The following is a 25745-nucleotide window of genomic DNA, read 5'->3' as shown; positions in this document are numbered from 1 at the left end:
TGGTTTTCAGACAGCTGAAGGTGATGGATCTGACTGAGAGGTGTGTGCACACTACAACTGTGTCAGGCTCCTCCGACACAGCACACTTTTTCTTCTGACCTAGAATAACAGCTTCCTCATGAAGTACACAAGCCAGCTTTTAGCCCTCTTCCCTGAAGCTGGTAGGTAGATGTGGTGTTCAGTTGTGTTAGCTACTGATGGGTACAAAACCCCATGAAGGCAGTGGGATGTTTCCCATCTGGGATGTTCCTGATAAGGTTTGACAGGATAATTCCATTTCTGAATGGTCTAGACATAGGTGGCAGCTGCATGTGCTGGGACAGTGTTTGAACCCTTCTCCATCAGAAGCTTGGAACATCTCCTAAGTCTTGCAGTTCAACACAAGTATTAGAAGTTGAAAACTGTGCTAGAACATCAGCCTGGGGATGGGCCTGCAGTCTCTGACTGAAGCACTAGAACAGAACAGGCTCTTGGATTTGCCCTGAATCAGTATAGCAACTGTATGCTTGGAGATCACTAGGGATAAAGACAGGGACTTTATAAATTAAGGATGTTCTGCACTGAGTTAGTATTTGCAGAATCCCTCTTGACACATCTGGTAGCCAATTATTTTTCCATTAGTCAGTAGCCTGAGGAAGACTGTTCCTGCAGCATGCAGATGACTACAGCCGCTGAAGGAAAAATGCTGGGTTTGTATTCAGTCATCAGTGACTCACATGATCAGTTTACTAATTCTTTTGCACAGTTAAACACCTATCTGTAAGTGTTTAAGCTGATACCTAATGTCCAGCTAGGTACAGGCACGCAACAGAGACCATCTCATGCTTACTTTTTCTGTACATTTGTTTTCTCTCTTTCTATTTGAGAGGCAAGAGATGATCACAGTTTCAGTTACTGATATACTGTTAGATTTTAAGTAGCAGAAACAGAGCACAAAGTGGAGCTTGTTCTCCAATGTAATTTTTCTACCTAGCCAGTTCTCAAGAGAGTTGCTCCTTATGAAACAGGCAGTGGCATCTAGGTTAAGGTCCCTGTAACAGCATAGTGCTTGCACGTTGGTTGTGGTTTTTCAGTTAAAAGTTTGTACTCAGAACACAGCTGGGCTCTGTATGATGAATGTCTCTTTCCCTAGGACATTTCATAGCCCTGGCATCTAGTGCTGCTTGGCAGAACTACAGCCTCTGCATTCTTGAAAAAAAGATGTTTGGCTTCATTCTCTCCTTGAAGATGATACTGCAAATGTACCTCATTCCAAGTGTTGGGAACAGGGAAAATGAGATATATGATGTGTCAGATTCTGGAAAACAAGCTGTTCATTTTGCTGTGCAACCAGAAGCACTCTTTTGTACTGTCTGGTTCAGTAACTGAATGTAGCCACCTAATATGTCCTCTGACAGTCAGTTTCCACCTGTAACACCTTCTGGATGTTTGGGAGCTTTTTGGTTGCTCAGGTTTTGGGTTTTTTTTTTTCCCCTTCTCTTTTACATGCACCCACCATGCTGATAAAAGAGCTTGGCTTTGTCGATTCCTGTTAGAGCAGGGCACTTACCTGATTGTGGTCAGACCTTTTCATGCTGTCCATCATCACTTACCTGCTTAAGGCCAGCAGAGACAAACCTTGTGCTCTCTTTTCCCAGGTGGTGAAAGCATGTAATGAAGGTGTCCGGAAGATGAGCCGAACAGAGCAGATGATCAGCATCCAGAAGAAACTAGAATTCAAGATCAAGGTATAAGCACAGGCTGGACACTTTTGTTCACTGTCTGCACTTTGCAGACAGCCTCCAAAGGGGCAGCTGCAGGCACAGCACCTCTGTGTGTGCTCAGGGCACACCTGCTGCAGAGGCTGGGGCAGCACCAAGGCCCGTGTGATGTGCACGTACACAGGTGGGACACATTGGCATCACCTCTCCTGTGCACTGTGCTCCTGCTCCAGCACTCAGGTCTGGCTCTGCCCTCTTACCTCCCTTCAACAAGCCGGTCACTTTCAGCTGTTATTTTACATACAAAATATGATAAAGATCGATGAAAGCTACAAAGCAAAACACTTTAAAACTGAAAAATATCCAAAGACTGCCCCACCATTTTGATTCTTTTCTGTACTTATGTGTTGTGTACAGTCTCTAAATACCTGCTGCTGCTCTGTTTCAGCTCCACTGAGGGAATTACTACATCAATATTTAAGGGTATCTGATCAGATCTCAGTTATATATACCAGATGGTATATATAGTTTATATATATATATATATATATATATATATATATATATATATATATATATATATATACACACTAATATATATATCTCAGATGTATACCATTAAATTCCAGTGCTGAGTATAAAGTTGTCAGTTCTTTTCTTGAATGCTATAGAGAAGCTTCTCAGGTCTGTCTGCTCCACAAACTGTAAGGATCATATTCAGCTTCCAAGCAATCTTTTTATGTACGTGAACAACCAAAACAAAAAATTTGGTTTTTACAGAGCAATTTATCAATGTGTCAGGGCTAGACCACAGTCCAGAGGACAGTTGTAGATTAGGGAGGCTACACAGTTGCCTTCACCTGTTGTAAAGCTGAGGCTGTAATGACAGGCAGGAGCTGGTTCATCTCTGGAGCAGATCTGCCTTGGGACCTGGCATGGGTAGGGCTCTTCTGGGGAGAAGAGTGCAAGGAGTTGAAAAGATAGATTGTACCACCATGCATGTGATGAGCACTGGGAGTGAAGGTAGAAAGAGTGTCAGTTATACAGGTATTTTTCAATATTTCAGTCATTTGGAAGTGTGGTATTCTTCTAGTGCAAGATGTGCTTTGTTCTGGGCTTCTTGGTTTTAGCACAATATGTGTTGAAACTCCAGCAGAAATGCTGTGATAGGTGTGTGAACGGTATCTCCACCTGACAGGGACAGACCCAACCACAGGAAACCTGCTTAACCTTGGTTTTTTTGTAGCCAAAAGGCCAAATCTGTGGTTTTAAAAGTCAGTCTTGCTGTTTAGGAAAGTTCAGCCCAGGTGACAGGATCTCTCAGAGGGAGATCAGGGCAGAGGCTGTTGTTTCATTCCGGTACTTGGCACTCTAGCATTGCCATGCTTAAATATCTGTCCATCCCTGGGCTCCTGCTGTACCCCTATCCAACCTCTGTCACGCTGTGCTGGGCTGTGTGGATGGCAGAGCACACTGCCCTCTCCTTGCAGCTCTGCTCCAGCCTCTGCAGTGCAAGTTGTGGTGATGGGAGTTCACCACCCTTCCTTTTGCTTCTCTTGGTGCTTTCAGCATCATAACTACCTGAATCCATGGGGTTTGGCTGCTTTCCTAAACTTTGCCATCTTTTCCTCCCTTCTAGTCTGTACCCATCATCTCTCACTCGCGCTGGCTGCTGAAGCAGGGGGAACTGCAGCAAATGAATGGTCCAAAGACATCACGAACTCTTCGCACCAAGAAACTCTTCAGAGAAATCTATCTGTTCCTTTTCAACGATCTGCTGGTGATTTGCCGGCAAATTCCGGGGTGAGTGCAAAATTCAGGTGGTACACGGGATACTTCATTAGTTCCATTGCCCCAGTTTTATCCAACCTGTCATGCTGTGACCCCATCCTGTCCCTCAGGCACAGGCACATCCCTTGGCCTGACACGTACACCTCCCTCCAGTAGTCACCATACCTTTGAGCACAGCTGACTCTTCATGGGTGCCACAGCTCTCTCCAGCTGAAAATTCATGGCCAACAGGAGTTAAACAGATCCCAGGGCAGCAGGGTGACTATGCATCCAGCAGTTTCTGCAGGGTGGAAGTGAGTTACATTGGCTGGTGAGTTACACTGTCAAGAAGTGATTTTTGACTCATTGCTTCCTGAAGAACAGCTCAGATTTAGTCAGTTACAACTCTAAAAAAGCCGACTAGAAAGTCAGAGTAGCAGGGAGGGGTATAAATTTTGACCCGAGGCCAGTGCTTGTATTTGACATGGTGTAACCTGCATGAGGAGGATGTTGTTGTGCTGAGGACTGTGTCTTGTGCAAGCAGACACTGGTGAAACACAGCAGCAGAGAACAGCACGCCCTTTGTGGCATGATTAGATCCACTGGTAGGGAGCATCTTGCCCGTCCACTGTTCCTAATGAACGTGTCGCCGCGGTGTCTGTACGCTGGGAAATGTTTTGCTTCTGTGGCAACTTGTATCCAGAAAACACAGAGGCACTTCATAAATAGGAATGAATTAAGCCTCAAAATCCCCTTTGAGGGAGCGCCATCTGTGTTTTGGACGTGGGGAGCTCAGACAGAGCAAGCAACTTGTTCCAGGCCATGAGGGCTGCCCAGGGCAGAGTACAGAGAGGGCTCCTTGCTTTGCACTGGGTTTTTATAGCCACACGCTCATCCCATCCCACAGCAGGACACCTTTTCTCCTCCTTCTATGCAGCAGCTTCTGGTCTGTGTCCGCAGTACAATTCTGGGTGGCTGAACTCAAAGTCTCCTGCAATAACCACAGTTTTACCTCATCTCTCTTACCTCTCCCAGGGACAAGTACCAAGTGTTTGACTCTGCTCCCCGAGGGCTTCTTCGGGTAGAGGAGTTAGAAGATCAGGGGCAGAGTTTGGCCAATGTCTTCATCTTGAGGCTGCTAGAGAACGCAGATGACCGGGAGGCCAGCTACATGCTGAAGGCATCGTCCCAGTGAGTACCAGTCACCCTGCTATCACTCAGCAGTGCTCTCTCTTACATCCTGCCTTCTTGGGGACCAGCTGTCCAGGCTTTCCAGGGATGGGCATGGGGGGATCCCACTGCTGCAGCTGAGCTGGCCCTACCAACCTCTCTGCCCAGCATAACTCCCCTGATGCTACTGAAAGCCCCAAGGCTACTCATCACCTAGGCAGGTTTCTCTCCTGTACGGGGTATTTGAGGCCTCTGGGGTGGTGGACAGACAGGCAGTCCCTGTTCTGGGACAGAGAGATCAGAAATCAGCCCAGGCACCAGGCCACAGGCCCCAGCTGATTTATAGACTGTAGCATGTTCAGAAAGTAAAACTAAGCAGGATATACACTCACACACTCCAGAGGCTCCACTGACTCACAAGAATCATGGCCATGCCTGACCCGCCCTGTGGAGCAAAGTGTCTCCTGTTTGTGGGTGAAGGTGGGAGAAAAGGCTACTTCCTCTGTGTCTCCACAGCCAGTGCCAGTCTTGTGCAGCCCTTCTGCAGCTCAGGGCCTCCTTGTCTCCCTGGATACAGATTTTCTGGCTCACTGATTTTTCACTTCAGGCTCCAACAAGCTCAGGCTGGGCAAATGATTCAGCTGTACTAGCACTGACCCAGTTGTTTTGGAGCACAGGGCATGGCTTTCTCACTGACCCAAGCATTACCAGGCCCACATTTTCCAGCCACCAGCTAAACAGCTCCTAGAGACAATGCACATCCCCAGGTTGATGTTGTCTGCTGTCAGCAGGCTGCTGTTCATCATCATATTCCTAAATGAACACCGGGGTTGCACCCTGACTGCCCCTCACCACCAGCACAGCATCAGCACCAGGATAACGAGTCCCCAGCACAGTGAGCAGCTGCACCTTCTCCCCAGACATATGGCTGCAGCTCTGCTGCGCTGAAAATAGAGATGTCACTCACACTATGCAGGGCAAGCACACGTGTGACGTCTGTGAGGCTTGACTGTGCAGCAAATGATAAACCAGGCCAGGATTTGCTCAGCTCAGGGGAGGCAGTCTCAGGTCCATGCTCTGCATCCTGTCCCATCTTCTAGGTGGCCACAGCAGGTATGTGATCCAGAACATGGCTTGCCAACAGGTCTTGAGCACTGAAATGTGACATACCAACTGCTGAAGGCTGCTGTTTCAGAGATGCAGGAATGATGGAGGTAGTACTGGGCACAGACTGGAAAACTGAACATTTAGAGAGATAAGTGGGAGCCAAACAGAGACTTCTGCATCTCTTCTACAGCTCTTGCAACAATGCTGCTCAGTAGCAACTTGCAGCTCATGCCCTGGGTGGGCTCTGCCAGGAGCTGACACTTGATTTGGACACAGTCCATTGCACGGATAGAACTGCAGTGTGGGTGGACTCCTTGCAGGCTGAGAGGAGCTGGGCACTGGGGCAGATCCATGGAGCCCTGTAAGGATGTGTGTGCAGGCCCAGCATGCAGACAGGGCCACAAGCACGGCAGGACTCTGGGTTTGACCTGTCCATGTTATAGCTCCTCTGGGACCAAGGCCCTTGTCCCACATCTTCATGTGATGTGACCTGCAGGTGTTTCCACTGGTCCTTGGCATTGTTCTTCATACCTGAAGTATAAAGTATTCCCAACCCTACAGATCAACCTGCCAGCACTTGTCCTTTACATGCCCTTTTAGGCCCCTCTCCTTCCCGAAGGCACTCCCATGGCTTTTCATGTGTGTCAAGCTCAGGCTTTAAAACCACCTGAGAAGGTAGAAAACTCTCAGAGGGAAGCACAGCTGGTCCTCCAGGCAGGAGCTGGAGCATGTGAAGGTGAACTGCCCCATTTCCTCATGAGGCTGAGGGAAGCCTGAGGGGAGCCAAGCCTGGGTCTTCTCCAGCATTTGTGAGATCTTCACCCTCCCAACTGCAGGTCCAGATTTTGCAGCATGCTGTTCACTTCAGGCTCCAACAAGGTCTTGTTGCCAAGCAAGTGGTACCTTTGGTGTGCTGCAATGCTCTTCTGCAAGGGAATTAATCAGCTCTGCCCTTTAAATGTTCCTACACAGTAGTTGCGGGAATAAATGGTTCCTGTAACTGCTTAACTCCCAGAAAAACTGCTCCTGTTGAGCAGCCCAGCCAGGAGCTGCCTTTGCTTGCTATTTCTCAGAGAGTGCCAGGCCCCCACCTTGCTGCTGGCTCTTGACAGCAATGCCAGCAGAGGGACCCTCCCCAGAGAGGGACCGTGCTGCCTGTGGGGGACAGCCAGGGCTGTGCAGCAGGGCCCAGAGCAGTGTGTCACGTGTGACATCCCATCAGGGTGTGCAGCAGTGGGGCTCAGCATCACCACTGCACCCAGGACCCTGGAGGGGCAGGCAGGAAAAGGCTGGGAGGAGGAACATGAAGTCCAGAACTGGCTGGGCAGGAGAACTAGAGCTCTTACAACTCTTGCATGTTCACAGCTTTGGTTTGTCTCCCCTATCCAGGAGTGAAATGAAGCGCTGGATGATTTCACTAGCCCCAAACCGGAGAACCAAATTTGTTTCATTTACATCCAGACTTGTTGGTAAGAGGCACAGCATGGGAGCTGGGAGCTCTTCACCCCTTCCCCAGGACACCTTATTCTGCCTGATCTCAGTGCAGCCACATACCTGGGACCTATGCCAAAGCTGAACCCTCTCCCTGGGCTCCCCTCCTTTTATCTATGGCTTGTCCTGGGCCTGGCCCTGACCTCAACCCCTCCAACCTGGGTTGGGCTTCACCAGCACTTTCCTCCCTTCCAGGCTGCCCATGGCTAGCACGGTGGTGGTGACATGAACCCGGTCCCTTCCCAAGAGCTGCTTCCCCAGTACCTGTGGCTGGGGCACTTCCTGGCTTCCCCAGATCAGAGGGACCACGTGCAGAGCTCATGGGGCTACAGTCACCCAATCTGTGCTGTTCTTCAAGGGGCTCCATCCCAGTCCATCCCTCACTCTTGCCCTGTTTCTTGGCAGACTGCCCACAGATCCAGTGTGTCCACCCGTATGTGGCCCAGCAGCCTGATGAGCTCTCCTTAGAACTGGCTGATGTTCTCAACATCCTGGACAAGACAGATGATGGTATGGGGACGGGATGGGATGGGGATGGGCTGGGAGTCACTGTAGAAGGATGGGCTTTGCTGCAGGCAGGTAGTTGTGAGTTTCTCCCTCCAACCAGGGAGCGGCCCTGGCATCAGCATCACAGCCAGAGAAGAAAGTTACTGCCTTCTCCTAATAGCCAATCCAGGTTGCCTAAGTTGTGACAACACTGGCACGGCCTCCCAGCACCAGCTATGGGCCATGGTAGAGCTAGCACAGCCACTTCAGATATAAGCTATTGTTACCTTCATGTTGCTTCACAGCCACGTGATCCTGCTCTCTGGGGTACTCTTGTAGCTGCTGGTCTCAGGCACATTGGATGTCTGCTGGGGACCACTCCTGTGGCTCCAGGGACAGCTGAGGGCACTTGGTGGCAGCAGTGCCTGCTTTCTGCTGGCATCCTTTGAGCCAGTTATCCTCACATGATGCTGCTCAGGTGAGATGGCCTCTTTGCTGGATGGACAACCTGGGTCTGCTCCAGCACAGGCCTCTGAGTAGCTTCCAGAAAGCTCTGCCAGCTCCAATGGCTCTTTCCAGCACTGCTGTCCCAGTGCAGGAGCAAGGCCCAGTCCTTCCCCACTTACGCCTGTGTCTGTCTATATTCAGGCTGGATATTTGGGGAACGTCTTCATGACCAGGAGAGGGGCTGGTTCCCCAGTTCTATGGGGGAGGAGATCCTGAACCCCAAAATCCGAGCCCAGAACCTGAAGGAATGTTTCCGGGTGCACAAGTCAGATGACAGTCAGAGAAGAAAACTGGGCAGCAGAAACCGCCAGTGACCACCGGCATCCCCAAGCATCTGGAGTGCCTCAGAGAGACAGAAGACAGAGGCTGCCAGCTGGGAGGAGGTGGCAGCTGTGGGACATAGTGGGGGACCTGGTGCTCAGGATGAGGCACACAGACCCATGAACGAACAGACTGTCATTCCTAGGCCCTCTGGAAGCACTGGTCCTTTCCTGGAGAGCAGCGCTTTAAACTGTAAATAACCCTTTTCCAAGTGTTCTGTAAAGCCCCAAAGAGCACGAGCTCAACGGACACTGCCCAAAGGCCACCAGGTGCTGGCCAAGTGAGCCACATGTGCTGGCTTGGGCTGGCTCAGACTGCTTGGGAAGGGCAGTGGCCACAAACATGAGCAATTGATATCACCCGGTTTAAGCATTAACAGCTCATTGCTACCTTCCAAGTCTGGAGTGCTCGGAACCCAGCATCTCACAGGGCAGAACTGCAGTCAAGCAGCAGTCTCAACTATCTCAGAGCTCACTGACAACTGGCTGGGATGAGCCTCAGGAACTCCACTGCCCTAGTCCTGCTGTGAAGCTGCTGGACTCATTCCCACAGGCAGACCTTCAATCTGCTTCCAGTCAAATGTTCTGCAGTGCTCCACACTCAGCTCTTCTCCAGCAGCAGCCCAGCCTTGCAAGCCCTAACCCACGTCTTTGCCTGCCTGACAACCTCAAAGCACATCTGGACACTGTCCCATGGCTCAGCCCCCTCTACCACAGCCTCCCTCCTTCTGCAGGGCCACTGCAGAACCCCAGCATCATGTCCTTTCCTGGTTGATCGTGCACTTGTGGTCTTTGCTACACCCTGCTGCTGAGGCCACAGCAGGGGTGGCTGTGCCAGCAGCATCTCACACACCACACAAACACCAGCAGCCCCACAGCAGGTGAGTGACCTTAGCTGAGAGCTGCTGTCCTACATGCTCTGGGAGGCCCAGCAACTGCTGCCTGCATGCTTGTAACCGACCCCACAGCCTCCCTGTACAGGCTCACCTCCATGTATATATGCAAGTCTTGTGGCCAGCAGAGCCAGCTCATCACTCCTTCCAGCTGTGGCACTGAGCAATGCATGAAGCCCTGGGCACAGCACTGAGAGCAGCGTGGGGGACAGACCCACAGCAGCCACCGCTTGTTCAACAGTTCCACATGTGGCTGAGAGCCTCTCAGCGACAAGCTGGGCCCAAGTTGTGGCCAGCATCCATTAGGGAATGAATTATTTGGCATCTTTCTGTAGCATGACAAAGGATTGTCTTCCAGGCATTGCCTGTGCTGATTTATTCTCTGGCTGTGCCACGGTTGTGCTCAGAGAGGGGATGGAGAGCAGCTGCCAGCAGAGCCACACAGGGGCCACGGGCATGGACAGGAGGAGCACAGCCAGGCCAGCAGGAACGTGGGGAGAAAGCAGGATGCTTGGAAGCTGTGAAGGGAGGCACAGAACTGCTTTTTGGACAAGATGGTGTGTGCAGTTTGAGGCTGAACACAGCTGAGGTGGATTCCAGGGCTGTCCCTACTGACACCACAGCCTTGGGCCAGCCCAGCCCAGAGCCAGCCCAGGACTAAAGTGGTGGGAGCCACAGCAGCGAAGGGGAAAGAAGGCATTCTTCACTCAGGCCCAGATCAGTGGCACCACATTAGCATGTGACAACAGCCAGCAGGGCTGTGCTGCCTCGGCCACCTGTGGGAAGTTCACACCAGCCCGTGGTTCCCAGTCACTGCCCAGCCTCAGAAGGGGCTGGAAGACTTGCAGCCTCCAGTCTGCTGCATTGAGCCGATTTAATGGGGACACCCCAAGGCAGGTCCCTCCAGCAGCACCCCACCGTCATCTTTCTGAGTCAACTAAACCTCCAGCTCAGGATTCAAACCTTGCAACAGCCACAAATTCACTAGTGCAAACCCCAGAGGAGCTCCAGCTCTAGGAATTCCTTAAAATTACCTGAGAAATCACCACATCCCACAGCATCCAGCTTTGTGGCCCAGGCAGCCCAGCCGCAGGGCTGCAGCCCCACGTGCCTACCTGGCATGTTACAGCACAGAAATGCTCCCTTGCCCATTGGATGTTTCACCAGCTGGCCATAGCCAGGATGCCAGCTCCTCACTGCACTGCTCCAGGGAGAGGGGCTCAGTGCTGCTGTGCCATCCATCACTCACCACCAAGCCCTGGGATTGCTCCAGCCCCTCCTGCTCTGCTGCGATTCCACAGGACTCCGGACCCCAGGCACAGGCTGTGCCATTTCCACTGAATGGCATCCAGTGTTATTTCCTCAGACCCAGCCCTGCACGCCTCCATCTCAGTGATCTCCAGTGTTGTACAGGCCAGGCCTGGGGCCCACAAGCACAGGCTGGAGCCCCCCAGCCCTTGCCAGGCTGCCTCAGCGAACTGAGGGGAACTTCTTGTTGTCTGGTTTTTCCGTGTGATAAAATGTAGCTGAGCAAGCCAGTGCCAAAACACTTGTGTGTCTCTTTCCTCCCCCAGGCTGATCACTTGTCTCCTCCCCTGTCCCCTCTGGTGTAACTGGCCCAAATGCAGTGGGTCAGAACGGGGTTGCACATGAACTTGGGGTGGCTTACACCCATGAACAACCCTTTCCTAGGAAAGCTGTGCAGGGTGATGCCCAACACTGTTACCATCACCCAGACTAGACAGATTCTTTTGAGCTCCCTGCTCAAAGCCACACTCTGCCACAGGTTCCTCCTGAGTGGGGTTGACAGGCCCTGCCAGATCTGTGCCACCCAGGAGATAACACACACACCAAGGGCAACGAGCACTCGATGCATGGCTGCCCAGCACAGGGCCTGCAGTGCTTTATCCTTGGCACCATTTCTCCCAGGGTCCCAGGCAGACAGTTCAGGAGCAGCCAAGGGCTGCAGACAGGCCAGTTGTGTAACAGAAAAATGTTTTATTGAGTTCAGGAGGCCGAGAACTTTCTCAGTGTGATGACGACCAAGGCTACAAGCACAGATGTACCCAGGAGGGAGGCGATGACAATGGCACCAATAGCCCCGGGCCCCAGTGAGCCTGCAGGAAGAGAGAAAAGGGCACGAGGTCAGCAGAGACAGTGGGGCCCAGATGGGAAGGGTGGCAAGGATCACCCCACACCCAGCATGTCCCCAGGCATCAGGCCACACTCTTGTCCCAGAGCTCCCTGCACTGGCCATGTCCCAGGTGTCATCCTGTGCACCTTTGGGCAGGGGGCTGTAGCCAGCCACCACCACCTCAGCCAGCTCCCAGTGACAAGGACAGTTGCCACAAAGTGGGTCAGTAGTGCCCAGCTTTCCTGCTCACACACTGGGAGAGTTGCTCCGCTTGCAGCAGGACCAGATCTCAGCTGGTGCTTGCTGTCAGTCAGGAGCCACAAGCCAGGAAAGGCACTCGTGCTCCCTGTCCAGGGAGCTCCCAGCACACTCTGTCCTGCACAGCCCTACCTACAGTCAGGGCAGTTTTCTTTTCAGGGCAGGTGCCTGCCATGACAGGTGATGGGGCAGGAAGAAGCCATCTTGGAGCCATGTTGGGGCTGGCAAGAGTTCCACAGCAAAAGTTTTTCAGCAGGGAAGTTTCCATGAGCAGGCAATAAGGGCAACCTTCCCCCTCCCCAGCAGTGTGGCTTTAACCCCTCCCGGGATGTGACAGTCCCACAGGGAGCAAATCCGTGAGGACATCCCAGGCTGCTGCGGGAGTGAGCCGCGGGCGGTGCCTGTCGCAGTCACTCACCGTCCCCGGTGTCCAGCCGGTGCAGGTGGGTGCTGTCCTCGGGCTCCAGCTCGGAGGTGTACGGGGGGAAGGCAGTGGCATCCGACAGCCGGGCGGTGGCAGTGGCAGCGTCGAAGGGACCGGCTCCAGAGGGCAGCTCGGGCGGCTCGTTCCAGAGGGTGGGGACCGCGTCCTGCGGGTACTCTGCTGGAAGACAAGCACCCACGGGCATGGGGGGCCCGGTCAGGCTACTTGTGACAACCACAGCTCTGCGGGTCCCTGGGCTTCAGCTGCCTGCCAGGTGCCCTGAGGGCTGAGAAACCCGGGACGGCAGAGCCCTCCTCCGAGGGCACACCACCTCTGCTGAACAGCCATACCCAGAGCAGCCAAAGGCAATGTGCTTCTGCGGCAACCTAGTGTGCTCACAGCACACACGGGACAACACAGAGGGCCCTGACACCCTGCAACCTCTGCTCGTGCACAAAGAGGCCCCACATGAACATCCACCGCTGCTTTACTCATGGATGCCCTTGGGACTGGGCTGGGAAGGGCTGTCACCCTGCCAACAGGCAGAGGCCACCGGGCCACCTGTGCTGGCCAAATTCACAGCATCTCAGGGCCCTTTTCTTTTGTCCTGCACCACCAGCCCATGCAGTGCAGGATGCTGGAGGTGCTGGCACAGCACAGGACATGGCTCCCCCAGACAGGACCCCAGAGCCTCGACTTCCCCCTGCTGCACCCCCGCCACACCGGGGAGATGAAAGGCAGGCTGGCTCCTGTTTAATGTTACCACTCGTCTCCTGTTATTCCTTCCTGCCGTGGGTCAGAGACCAAGCCAGAGAGCCCTCCCTGTGTGTGGCTCAGCAAGCACTCCCTGTCAATGCCCAGCCTTGTTCAGGTGGGATCTGGCAGGAGCAGAAGACATTCCACAGCTCCCTGCAGAAACCGCTGGGAATGTTGCACGGGGATGGGGAAGAAAGCAGGGGGGAGGTAAACGAACAACATTCACTGCCAGGGCCCTCCTGAACTGACACAATGGTTATCAGGACTGGGGAACAGGGAGTCAAGAGCTGGAAAAAACAGCCCAGGCTCCCTGGGGCAAGGCACTGAGGTATCCCAGGGCATCCCAACCCTGGCATATGAACCTTGGTGTACCAGGGGCACTTGAAGACTTGTCCCAGGCTCTCTGTGGAGAGAGATGGCAGCAGCACATCTTGGCACTACCAGCCCCAGCTTTAAGTGCCTGGAGCCCTCCTTGCCTCCTGTGGACAGAAGGTGCTGTGGGGCGAGAGCAAAGAATCCTCATTAATGGGCTGCACCACACTTTGTTCTCCCTTTAGATCCCTCCCTGGAACAGGGAGGGCCAAAACACTCACCTTTCCTGAGGGTACAAACCCACTGAGAACTTACTGCAGGGTTTGTATCAGAGTAGCTCCCACCATCACCAGAGCTATTCCACAAGCAACGTTCTAGAAAGTTTTGAAAGCTCTTTCTACAGGCAGAAAAGCTACAGGGTATCCAGCAAGACAATTGCCAGGTTTAACCCTGGCCCAATGAGCATCAACAGAGACAAGTTCCAATGTGCAGCCTGTGCCAGTGAGACCCAGGCAGGAACCCAGGCAAAGCTGGGCGTAGCAGAGAACACCGTGCCCTCACACACTTGGTCTCTGCACCAGAGGTGGCATCAGCTCCCCTGTACATGCACACAGGTTTGTGTTCCACAAGAGCTCCCCACAAACAGCCAAGCCCCTGCAGGGCCCTTCCCAACCTGTGCTGCAAAACCAACCAGCAGAGCTGAAGACTCATATTCCATCCCATGGCTCTTCCACAAAGTGCCATTTCCAGTGGACCTCTCTACTTTAAATCCCATGGTGTCACAGCCAGAGAATGGAACAAGAGGAAATACAGAATTCAGTGAGAAAAGCTAGTTAACACAGGAGAGAACTGAGCAGAGCTGGGCTATTTAGCTGCCAACAGTGGCATGGGAAGCTGTTGGTTTAAGAACAGACCAAACATATGGGATACTTTGGAAGCCCTGGTTCCAGGCTGCTTTTGTAAGGGAGAAACTCCACACAGAAGAGCCACACTCCAGCCATGACCTTTCTGACTGTCAACACCCCCCAGACCAGAACCAACACTGCCACTGTCCCCACTTGGCAGAGGAACACAAAGCTGGAGGACAGTGTTGCTTCCTTTCCCAAGAACGTTTTTTTTCCCCACAGCTGCACGTATGCCTTATGTGTGACCCAGAACTGGTGCTAGCTCAGATGATCTGTAACAGAGGCAGGCACCATCCAGGGAGACTGTGTGACCTGGGCTGGGTATTCCAAATCCCTGCTCTCAAAGGGAAGAGGAGGGAGCACTATCTCTTCTAACCATAGTGCAAAGGTCCCACAGGTGCCACCAGACCCAGAGGTGCCAGATAGTCTCTCCTGTTCTCCATGCAGCTAACTCCTGCTTAAAGAGAGCTGCCAGATATTTTTCAGGGCACAGAGCTCATTTTTGATAGCCAAATAGAGAGGAAACAGTCTAATTCATTTATGATCGCTGTGATTTATAAAAACTTGGATGGCTGCTGGATATGTATTTTGTTAATTCCCCCCATCCAACTGACACACACTTTTCAGTTTGCCCACACAGAAAAGGCAGAATGTGCTTAACATGCATTTGCTGTCCCAAGTTCTTGTGGTTTTACCCTACTGGCACTTCAGCCCAGGGAAACACAACCCCTTTCAGTCAGGTCGGCTGCCTCGGGAACAGTTGTGAGCTCAGAGGCAGCAGCAGATTGCTGCACACACACTGAGTGAAATACCTGCAGCTGAACCTCCCCAGGAGCCAGGGCTCACTGCTGGTCCCCTTCTCAGCTCCTGCCCCTCAGTGCTGCTGGAGCAGGTGCCAAGGGCCCTGCTGTGGGCACACAGAGGGGGAACACAAAGCAAGAGGCAGGTTCCTCCAGAGCCCATTGCTGCAGCCTGGGAGAACATCTGCTCATAACCAGCACTGTTCTCCCCACGTCTCTCCTTGGATTTTCCCTCCTAACCTAAAGGCTCATGTCTTCACATGCCTCCACTCCTGCAGCTGAGAAGCCCAAGCATCCATCCAACTATGCTCATGCATGCAGCAGGTTTCTTTAACAAGCAGAGGTTTCACACCTGCTTCCCTGACAGTCTCAGTGACTGTCAGATACACAGCTGGTGCTGGGAGTGGCAGATCTCTAATGGACACACATCAAATGCCACAATCCCATTTCAGTCCCCTGGTAAAAGCAAGAAAAGTGATGGGAAGGAGAGTTTGTGTCAGGTACCAAACCCCAACACATGCACACTATTAGTAAAGTCTTATGTCTCCAGGTGAGACACAAGGGCCTTTTCCAGTCATCTGCTGGATAGAATCTGCAGAGATTCTATCTACAGGCAGGGGACCTAGCTCAGGAAGTTCAGTTCTCTGCTCTGCACCTGATGTTTTGGGTGACCACCACAAGTCCTGCTCTTCCCAGGCTCAGTTATTCTGTGCATGAGCAGGACACCAGGATCTAAACATGAACTGCAGAGGAAGCAGCACCAGCATGGCCAGGCCTTCCTGCCCACACTGTCACTGTCATTCTAGCTGTGATGAGGGGGATGTGGCCTGTGAACCTCAACAAATGCCTCAGTGACAGCTCTGGAACCGGCAGCAGACCCTCCCAAGGAAAGGGCAAGTTGAAGGGAAGATCCATGGCCGTGGGGCAAAAAACAGCAATCTTAAATTAGCATGTAAAAACACCCAAACATGCTGCTATCTCCAGGGAGGGAGTGCAACCAAGAGCTGGAAACTAAATACCAAAGTAAAGTACTGCATGGCTTGTACTCCTGTTCACCCGAGAACTTTGGAGAAATAAAGAAGCAAGAAAACACACTCAAAATACATCATCCATCACAAGACCAGATGTTTAATATCTGGGAGAAAGCATTAGCTGTGCTGCCATCAGCCCAGGACCAGTCCTACCTCTAGAACACTCCTGTGGCACACTCACATGGTTTACTTGTCCTGGAGGGGCAGCCAGGGGCACATGGAGGGGCTGCCAGGCTGCTGAGGCACACGAGTCACCCACACTGCCAGGCTCTGGGCCTCAGTGCCAGCTGCCCCAGAGGGAGGAAAGCTCCAGGCCCTGGCACAAATGAGCTCTTCCCCTGCATTAGCTCTGTCTCAGCACTGAAACACAAGCTGAGGGCAACTGCTGCTTTCAGACTAACAGTAAAAGCTTTGTCATGAGAAATACAGTTGGAGAACACTTAGAAGAAAAACATGCAATAATCTTATTGGCATTTTACTGGACAAAATGGACTAAAATTATTAGAGTGTTTTTAGAAGGCCAGGTGGATGATGGTAGCTCTTCCTTCCCACATGTTAAGACTACAAATTGTCTTATTTTAGGGAAATCTCTCTGCTGCACTGTCTTCTTCCTGTCTTCAGCACAGGTAAGTTATAACTGAGGTGAGGAAATGGGAAGAAAAGATCAGTTACCATGAAGAAATACACGATGAGTTTTCCAAGTGATGCAGGGGCCAGTGGAACTCCAGGCACGTGGGCCATAGAGAGATCCAGAGGGGATGATGGCAAATGCAACTTGACAAAAGTGCTATTTCCATGCCTAGAAAGAAGGTGGGGTGAGCTGCCAGCACAGTGAGGAGGTGGCCAGTGCCCCAGGTACTCAGTGACTGAAAGGTAGGACTGGAAGTGTGTCTGTAAGTGACAGCCCCAGGGGATGCCAACCAAATCTGAAGGAACCAGACCCTCCCCACAGACCAACTGTGAGACTTTAAGGCAGACAAACGTGGCCAGATCACATCACTGTCACTGAAGGTTACTAGCCACTGGCCAATAGTCTTCTTCACACAAGCTGATTTCAGCATTTCATCATCCTCACTGTCCACCTCCAACCTAGCTCCTTATTCAGGAGTCAATACCAGCATCAGGAATCTTTAAGGAGCGCTGGAGCAAAGCAAGGTTGAGTAATGGCTTACAAAGTCCCGCTTCAAGTGTGGACAGATCTGCTGGAACAACTACATCAAACAAAACCTATTTACTGCTATCCATGTTCTAGAACTTAAGCTTTAAAAAGTTTCCTAATTTTTGTTTCTCCTGTAGTTGAAAAAAAAGACACACAAGCTGCTACAGAAAGATGTTCTTGGTCAAGGTGTTTTCCTGTGTCTTTTCCTTTGGTGTGTGTGCTCTTTTGCTTTTCTCCCCCCAGACTTATTCTGATGTGCTACTGCAGTCCAACATATTTTCACATTAGCTCAAAACAAGCTGAGGAGCCCACATGTGAGTTTAAATATCAAATTTACACACGGTTCAGGAGCCAATGCCTTGCAAAGGCTTTGCGTTACCTTGCAGCTCATTTGGGGCTCTGAATCCATTACAGGAATTGAAACTGGGTTTGCTGATAGGAAAAAAACCAGTTCTTCCCGTGCTCAAAACCTACCTGCCCCTTGGGTTTAGAGAAAAAGGAAGTGGAAGTGGCTGAGGTTTGTCAGAGATCCTTGAGCTGGCTGTTTCCTGTTGCCAGATGATGTGTAAGGGGATTGAAGATGTGCTTGGTTGCCTCCCCATCTTTGACAAAATGTTATGTTGGAAAGAGCTCAGTGACTTGGAGAAGTTCACACTTTCACCAGTTGCAGAGCCCTGACCAAGCTGTCCAGGAAATCAGACCAGTGAGAAGCAGCCAACAGGGAGAGGAGACTCATCCTGGGCCTGGGGGCTGCATGACCCATGGTCAGCCCTCTCCAAGGCAGAGCTGCTCCTGCTCACTCTGCAGGGCTCTGCTGGGGACAGTCAGAGTGCTGAGATGAAAGGGCAGGGGCTGGTGAACCCTGAGGCCAGCAAGGGGCTGTCCAGCCCCAGGTGGCCACGGCAGGCACAGGGCCAGGGCTGGGCTGAAAGGAGCCCTTCAGCAGCAGCACAAAGGGCAGCCTGTGGAGGGCAAGGCCAGGAGCTCCTGTGTGCAGCAAGGCAGAGCTGCGGTTCTGATGGATGCTGAGTAAACTTGTTTACAGAAAGGCAGGGCTGTGTGTGTAGGTGCTGAGGCCAGAGGGCTGTCTGTGTGCCCTTCCCCTCTTTGTCTGCACCAGGCCGGAAATTTCCTTTTCTAATGGAGTAAAAGCAGAAAAAGTTCCACTGCTCCTCAAACCCCTGTATACTGGGGGCAGGCACTCTCCATGCAGCAGAGAATCATTCTGCTCCTAGGCTGGCTTCCTCCTGTCCTCTCTGAGGGAGCAGGGAACAACCTGTTAGAGGCTTTACATCTCTAAAGCACTGCAGAAAAAGCACAGAATCTCTCCTACACCCTAAGATCTGAATGTTGCACTCCCCAATACAAAGCCCTTCAAGCCTCGTTGCATGAGCACAACTCACCCAGTATAAGGATCAGGTAAATTTGGGAGTGCATCACAGGAACAAAGTGACACAGGGAGGCAGCACCAGGCACAAACCACAGCTGCAAAGCCAGAGCAAGCACATGGAAAAGCTGGCAAGGAGGGGGGCCAGAGCAAAGGGACCAAATATTGGAAATTTAAAACAGCATAGAAGAGATTCCAGCTTGGAGAGGAAGCAGATTGAATTCTCACTGGAAATCAATCACTTTCTGCAGAGTGAAATACTGCTAATGATTAAGATAAAATCTTACCTGGTATGGGGGAAGAGCATGGTCAGTGCTTCTGAGAGCAACAGCAAGGCACAAACTGAAACTGTGCTAAAATGATTAACGTTCCATTGCACAAAAAAAAAGTTCATGGTTTGAGAAGGAAAGTATCCACTTTTTAGTGCTCATTTCTTAGTTACTTTGAAGGTTTCCCTTCAAAGAAGGTGTCCTAGAAGGAGAAGATACCAGCTGCACTAATTGTGCTCCTCCACCCACAGATGTTCCAGCCAAGCACAGTGGTGAATTTCCCTACCCATATGAAAGCTCCTTTAAAAAGAATTCCATAATTTGATCTGCTAGACAGCTGGCCAGATCTCCCAGCGAGGCAAGATGCTCAGAAGAAACTGTGAGAGAACTGCAAAACAACATTGCTCCAGGTCTTGGAAGGCAGGACAGAAATTCAGGAAAACAAATGCTGTGCCTGTTATCTTTGCCCCAGCCATCTCTTCAGCCTTGTCTCCACTGCCTTGGAGGAAAGGCTTTGGGGGAAGCAATTCCCCATAAGAGTTTCCACCTGTACACTCAGAGCCCATCAGTGCAGGGGGTTTGGAAGTCAGTTTTTTCCCAGCTGTAAAAGCCACCTCAGACCTGCAGCCTTTGAAGCTGTGCCCCCAGCTCCCTGCAGCCAACACAGCTCTGCTGAAGGCAGGAGCAGGTAAAGCTGAAATTAATAACAATCCCCAGAGAAACAGTGCCTTACACAGCAGGCATCTCTCCCATTCTTCTTTCTCACTGCAAGCAAGTCAGAGCCAGGCACTTTTCCAGCACTGCCCTGCTACCCCAGCTCCAGAGCAACCCCATAAGGATGCACACCTTGGCTTTGGACTGGGGTTTTTATGGACACTTCCCTGGTTCTGCCTAAAGCAGCTGCTGAGCTCTGCTGCAGCAGAGAACACAGAAGGAACCAGGAATTGGCACACAGGCTTTAGCCAAAGAAAAATTTTTCTTTCCATACCTGTAACTTCTTCCTGCTATTAAAAGCTGAGAGACAGCCTGTCCCACCAATGCTCACAATAGGTGCTACTGCCATTCTGCTTAGGAAAAGTTAAAGAATTTTCTCCACTGAAAATATATTCTTGCTCACCAGCAGCCACCAAAGCTAGTTTCCCTTAATCAATTACAATTCAACACATATTTAGGGATGTTTTCAGAGAAGGGAGAAGAGAGAGGGCAGTGTAGGAAAGGATCTCCCAAACTTTTGGGTTTTAAATGCAAACAAAGTTCCTTACCTGCCAGCACAGCAGGGACCAGGATGCTGCACAGCGTTAGCAGGACCAGGCGAAGGACTCTGTGGTAGGGCATGGCTTCCCTCAGGAAAAGCATCAGCAGGAATCCTTAAAACTCTTCAAAGCACAAACAACTCAGAAATTTCACTGGTATAATAAAAATTCTGTTCAGTCAGGTAAAAAAACAAAAAAAGAAAAAAAGTCCTTCACAAGAGCAGCTGTGCAGAGAGTGCAAAGCCCAGCAGAGCCTCGCTCTCTCTGGCTGCAGGAGCACACCTCCTCCCAAAGGCAGCTCCACCCTCCCAAACTTGTGCCTAAAACCCCATAGGCAGCCAAGCAGAGCCATCAGGACCCTGCCAGGTCAGTGCACACACAAGCAGTTGTTGGTGAGCCCTTCCCAGAGGCCACGAGGATGCTCCAGAATGCCTTGCCTGGGGCTGGCCATCCCGAGGCACAGGAAATAACACAGGAGCCATTGGGGCAGCTCAGCCCAAAAGCCAGCATCCCATTTGAGGGCTGTGCTCTCCCTCACTGTGCAGGGTGGAGGGCATTTCAGGGTGAGGAGAGCAAACAACAAGGGCCTCAATCTTCTGAGGCTAAAATGCTCTGACACAGAGCCAGAGCAGCTCCATGGCATCCTTGTTCCTGGGTGGAATACTTACAGAGCTGGCCTGGGAGCCATGGGTGGTCTCAGAACTGCTGTCAAAGGCTCCGAGCGTTCCAGGAGAGTCGCCCTTGGCAGGCAATGCCAGCATCCTCCTCAGATCCCGCTCCTCAGGCACCACCTCCTCCTGCCAGCCTCTGCCACTCTGTCCCTGCCTGCCTCAGGGGCTCAGGACAGTTCACAGCACAGAAAACCCAGGTTTGCTTCAAATCACATTTGCAGCAACAAAGAATGGCGAATGGATGAGGTGTATAAAAGGGGGAACACTCCAGCTGATTGTCACAGAAGAAGTTTCATTAGTATTTTGGAGCTGATATGATGATGAATACTTCATGGTTTCCCATCATGAAATGAATACATAAACACCTCCAATGTCAGTTCTTTATGCTCTGAAAATATGACACAAGTATTTAAGTCTTAAATTTGAGATTCAGATTTTTCTGCAGCAATTGCTTTGCTTTTTGGAGCCCCTGTTTTCCCCATCCCTACTGATCCAAATGACTCTTGCTACAGAAAAGGGCCCTATTTGTCACAGAAGGTGGCAATGCAGTCACCTGAGAGCACAATGTGCACATGCCACCACCTTACCTTCATAGAAACACAGAAACCAGAGTATTTCAATATTATGAACAGTGTTATCTTCCCCACTGGTCCATTATCTACAAAATCCCAGGAGCCAAGTGAGGTCCTCAAAGTCTGACAAATTATTGCACATTTTCCCTGCTTGCATTTCTGCATTTTCATTTAGCAATCGAGAAGCTGTTCCTTTCCTGCCGAGCTCAAAGCTAACACACTTTAGTGTATTTGTAACAGGGTGTAGAGCAGTCCAAAATTAGCTTGCAGAAATTAGATCACACCACTAAAAAACCAGAAAGCAATTATGAACCACACACCTTATATGCTAAAAAGAGAAGATATTAAAACAAAGTCAGGTTATCAGCCTAAACATCAACTGTTCTCTCAGACATCAGCTGAACATCATGCAATTATTATGTACTGTGTAAGTTGGGCCTCAGCATACTTGTTTTCCATGGTCAGGTGAATGGCAGGACATTTACCATTACCTTTAGTGGGATTTTCCACACAAAAACAAGTATCAAAAAAGGAAACTAAGTCTAAAAAGAGAAACTTCCATGGTTTCCATGTGGACTTTAGGCTGAGGGGAGAAATAAAACACCTTATTTAGGGCAGTGCACTGGAGTGCACGGGGTGGGCACCGACTGGCAACGGAGGCTCCGTGGCCAAGTGTTTGTGTTAAGAGCAAACCAGCCATGGCTTGATCTCCCCTGCATAAACAGCACCAGCATGAATGCACACGTTTCTCTACAGACAGCGGAGGAAAATTAAAGCTTTCTTGTTAGAAATTTCCAATATCAACTTACTGGTGTTTATTTGAACTCTAAAATTATCAAGTAGAAAAACCAACCAGTATTCCTCACCAGGGAAGAAATAAAGCAGCAGCTGTTGTTCCACATCCTGTGTATTTGCTTGTTGTTTCTTGATGAAAACTGATGCAAGTCGAGTTAGGGTGGGTTTTAGCACCAGGAATTATCTCAATACTTAGCTTTGACAAAAGCAAGCAGAAAGTTTTCTCTCAGATATAATACAACCAGGTTTTATTTAAGTTCTCTCTTTTTTTTTCCCCCCCACACTGGCAAAAGTTCAGAGGGAGTTTAAAGTTTTGTAAACATTTTAACTACCCCTCTTCCCCCTTTTATGAATTTACAAAGCAAAGGAGACAGGGAGACCAGATTTGCAACAGTTCCAAGTCTCTCCATGCTATCAGATCCAAAAACTATATACAAGTCTGCAGCAGTCTCTGTATAGTTACTGTACATGTCTGGGGATGGGGGAAGAGAGAGGAGGAGGAGGGGAAGGTGACCCCAAAAAATGAATAAACCAAACAAAATAAAATCCAAAGCCAAACTGCTCTTGAGCAACTCAAACTGTTTTCTTTAGGCAGTGATGACAGAATAACAGACACCTTTATACAACTCCACCAAAACTGCAGCATATCTCCCTTCGCAGGTTACACCCCTCTGGGGACGGGAGATGGGACCAGGGGGGTCAAACTAAGTGCATTTGGCAGTTTTCCTTCTCTGTCCTTTGTGGTGTGTGTGGGGTGGGTGGGTGGGTTCGTGGAGCAGGGAAGGTGGTGTTAATCTTTCGGTGAGAGAGGAAGGTTATGACTCCATAAACACTTAGAGGTTATGGATCCCAGTGAAGGTGCATGAAGTACTTTTAAGGTGTAGAAGATAAGCAGGGCCATCATTGCACAAAGCTTCGTCCTCCAGTGTCTCTCTCGGTGACGAAAGGGCATCTCTGCTTGATACCTAAGCACTGCTTCAAGTGACAGCCAGCTGAGGCTGCTGGCACGTCTCTGAAAGCCAGGGTCCACCCTCTCCAGAGACTACAGATCCACACTGCAAAGATCCCACTGTCTCTTAAACGAGACAAATTTGCAGGAAAAGAGCTCAAAATAAACTGGTCCTAACCCTCTGAAGGTAGCACTTATGGGGTAAATTCAGCCTGAAAGAAGAGATGCCACCCCCCTTTTCCAGAGCAGAAGTCCCCACTTGTCCAGGAAGGCTGGAGAATGCCGACGGGAACTCCACCAGCTTCAGCATCACCACCTAATGAAGACAGACTCGAGCTTTCCCTCCAAAAATTATGTGCTGAGAAGGGCTGGCAGGGGGTGTGCAACTTCAAACCAACCCAAGCTAAACTGTGCCCACTACCGCCCCTCTCCTGTTGCCAGTTTCTAGGGGTAGCTTATGAATGCAACTCCTGGCCAGGAGAGCACCTCTTGCCCTGATGGAGCAGCCAAGTCAGTATCTGTGTGGCGTTTTGGTTTTGACCAACATCTGTTAACCACAAACTCTCTCTCAATCTCTCTCTCTCTCTCTCCATATGACTGCACGTGTTGGATGTGGTAAGAGTAACCAGGAGAAGGAAGCAATGCTTTGCAGAATCCCAATTGATTTTTTTTTTTCCAGGTATGTCAGCAGAATGAATCACAGCACAGTGAAAGCTTGCTGCCCAATTCAGCCTTGTTGTGAACAAAGCCTGACTCCCACCCTCCCGGGACTCTGAGCAAAGTCCACTCGAGTGGGCTGACAGTAGAACAACGCCTGTGCAGTCCTGGGCAGAAAGGGTTTGCTGGGGCCAGAGGAAGCAGCCTGAGATGATTGATCCTGTGATTCACTGCGAGGCAAAGAACAACACAAGGTGGAGAGTACGGTGTCCAAACGGAGAATCCATGGTTAACAGATGCAGGAAAAGCCAGTTGATTTGCACATGCTCAGTAGTCTTCCAAAGTCTCTATTTCTCCCATATTGAGCCGCTCTGATGAAGCATTCACTGAAAACCCTGTGAACCAAGAAGAATTGGTGTTATAAATCTGGCTGTGGCATAGTGTACTTGATACAAAACATCTGTTGAAGGCAGTCCCATGTGTAAGAGAAAGTGAATGTAGGGGTAATCCAGTAAGGCTACAGATGCAGTTACCCAAAATTACTGATTTTTTCCTTAATAAACTAAAGATAATCAACTGTATATTTAGACAACCATCACTTGGTCTTTAAAACCAAATCAGAAGACTTTTCAAGTCCATTTGAAAGATGTCACCTGAAGAGCTAGTAGAAGGCACATCTACACATGGTGGCAACATGGCTCTGCAACATCTCAAAAGGGAATGTGTTTAAATCAACTGGCCCTTGAAGTGGCTGTCAACATCATACTTACATGGTCTGAGAGGAAGAAATGGGCATTCTGAGAACTTGGAATCACACATGGAATTATGCTCCCACACTTCAGGAGTTGTGAGCAATTTCACCCTTTAAAGTCTCAATGCATGTACCTATGACATCTAGTAGCAATTACATCTACATCCATGCTTTTTTACAAACTTCCATCTCAGGAGTACAAAATGAAAATGTACAAAGTTATCCAGGGCCATGCAGGTGGCTCAAGATGCACCCCAACTTCTACCCAAGCCTTGAGCCATACACGTTGAGGACATGATGCACATGAGAAAAGTGAGAGGAAGAGTGAAAACACTTTCAGCAAGGAAACCAATCCAATAAATCAAATGTAGCTTTCCTACTGAAATCCCTTTTTTAAGGGTGTACAAGCCCCATCTGGAGTATGAGAACAGGGAAATCCCCCTGTGTAAGGCTACTAAACACGAAGTTGAACTTCAGTGTTTGAGTGTTACATTGGTTTGCTCTGTGCTAGACAACCAACTGCATTCCACTTTGAGAGGCAAGAAATGCTCTGTTCAGGAGGTTTAGGAAAATTGTTCTGGCTCCCTCACGTGGCAGTGTGGCCTAAAAGCATCTGAGATTATTTTGCAAAAGAGTGAGTGTAAGCGTTTTTAAAAAGCTGCACAGGCTACTTCCCTTCCAGTTGGAACTTCTAAATTATATTTAATGATTTCTTCTTCACATTCAATTGAGTACCCAGATCAGAGTCAGTGGATGGGCACCTTGAGGTGGCATAAGTCAGGAGTCCACTGAGAAGTTACACACACACCAGTGCAGAAATCACTGATTTAGCTCAAGTACTGACTTGGGTGAGACCAAAAATAAAAGAAAGACAAAAATCAAAGGCAGGGCTCTGCTAGAGCCTTAAAAAAGCAGTGACTTCAGGTGGACAATACCTGTCTGCTCTACAGCAATTGGGCTCAGCAGAAGCAGCACAACAAAGCCTGGCCCAGTGCAGTGCCTTGGTTCCCCCTCTGTCACACAGGGCATAAACACAGACATTTATTCCACATGAGCACAACAACTGTCACCCCCACAGTGTCCATGCACTCACACAAGGGCCTTGCACCTTAAAAACTACTTCAAAGAAACTTTTCCATCAAGTGCTACAGGGGCTGATTAAAATTAGCCTCACATAAAAATTAAGACACAGAACATAATAAATAAATAAAGGACTGC

General features: G+C 50.3%; 3 protein-coding genes across 21 annotated transcripts in view; 1 reads left to right on the top strand and 2 right to left on the bottom strand.

Annotated features, from left to right (window-relative positions):
* The window catches only part of NGEF (neuronal guanine nucleotide exchange factor), a 47819-nt gene extending 36828 nt beyond the window's left edge, over positions 1-10991 (top strand). For all 6 annotated transcript variants that reach the window (XM_026798040.2, XM_074547001.1, XM_005495117.4 and 3 more), the window contains 6 exons: positions 1638-1727; positions 3340-3503; positions 4506-4661; positions 7137-7216; positions 7644-7748; positions 8373-10991. In XM_026798040.2, the coding sequence (XP_026653841.2) occupies positions 1638-1727; positions 3340-3503; positions 4506-4661; positions 7137-7216; positions 7644-7748; positions 8373-8545 (768 nt within the window). In that variant the 3' untranslated portion in view covers positions 8546-10991. The remainder of the gene's footprint in view (positions 1-1637; positions 1728-3339; positions 3504-4505; positions 4662-7136; positions 7217-7643; positions 7749-8372) is intronic.
* SNORC (secondary ossification center associated regulator of chondrocyte maturation) lies at positions 10003-23559 on the bottom strand. 4 transcript variants are annotated; one of them, XM_074547017.1, is made up of 4 exons: positions 20801-23559; positions 20142-20302; positions 12255-12440; positions 10003-11561 (listed from the first exon to the last, which is right to left on the bottom strand). In XM_074547017.1, the coding sequence occupies exons 2-4, from the start codon at positions 20233-20235 to the stop codon at positions 11452-11454; spliced, it is 390 nt and encodes a 129-aa protein (XP_074403118.1). In that variant the 5' UTR covers positions 20236-20302; positions 20801-23559; the 3' UTR covers positions 10003-11451. The 4 variants fall into 4 exon arrangements, with proteins under 4 accessions (XP_074403118.1, XP_026653851.1, XP_074403119.1 ...); XM_026798050.2 differs by having other exon boundaries at positions 20142-20255; XM_074547018.1 differs by having other exon boundaries at positions 12255-12437; positions 20142-20255.
* A 150-nt stretch (positions 23560-23709) lies between these two features.
* Positions 23710-25745, bottom strand: part of GIGYF2 (GRB10 interacting GYF protein 2) — a 75601-nt gene continuing 73565 nt past the window's right edge. For all 11 annotated transcript variants that reach the window (XM_074546986.1, XM_074546985.1, XM_074546989.1 and 8 more), the window contains one exon: positions 23710-24171. In XM_074546986.1, coding sequence (XP_074403087.1) covers positions 24104-24171 — 68 coding nt within the window. In that variant the 3' untranslated portion in view covers positions 23710-24103. The remainder of the gene's footprint in view (positions 24172-25745) is intronic.

Source organism: Zonotrichia albicollis, chromosome 9 (genome assembly GCF_047830755.1).
Source record: "Zonotrichia albicollis isolate bZonAlb1 chromosome 9, bZonAlb1.hap1, whole genome shotgun sequence".
Lineage (NCBI taxonomy): Eukaryota > Metazoa > Chordata > Aves > Passeriformes > Passerellidae > Zonotrichia > Zonotrichia albicollis.
The sequence above is the reverse complement of the archived record's forward strand: the minus strand, read 5'-3'. Positions and strand labels throughout refer to the sequence as shown.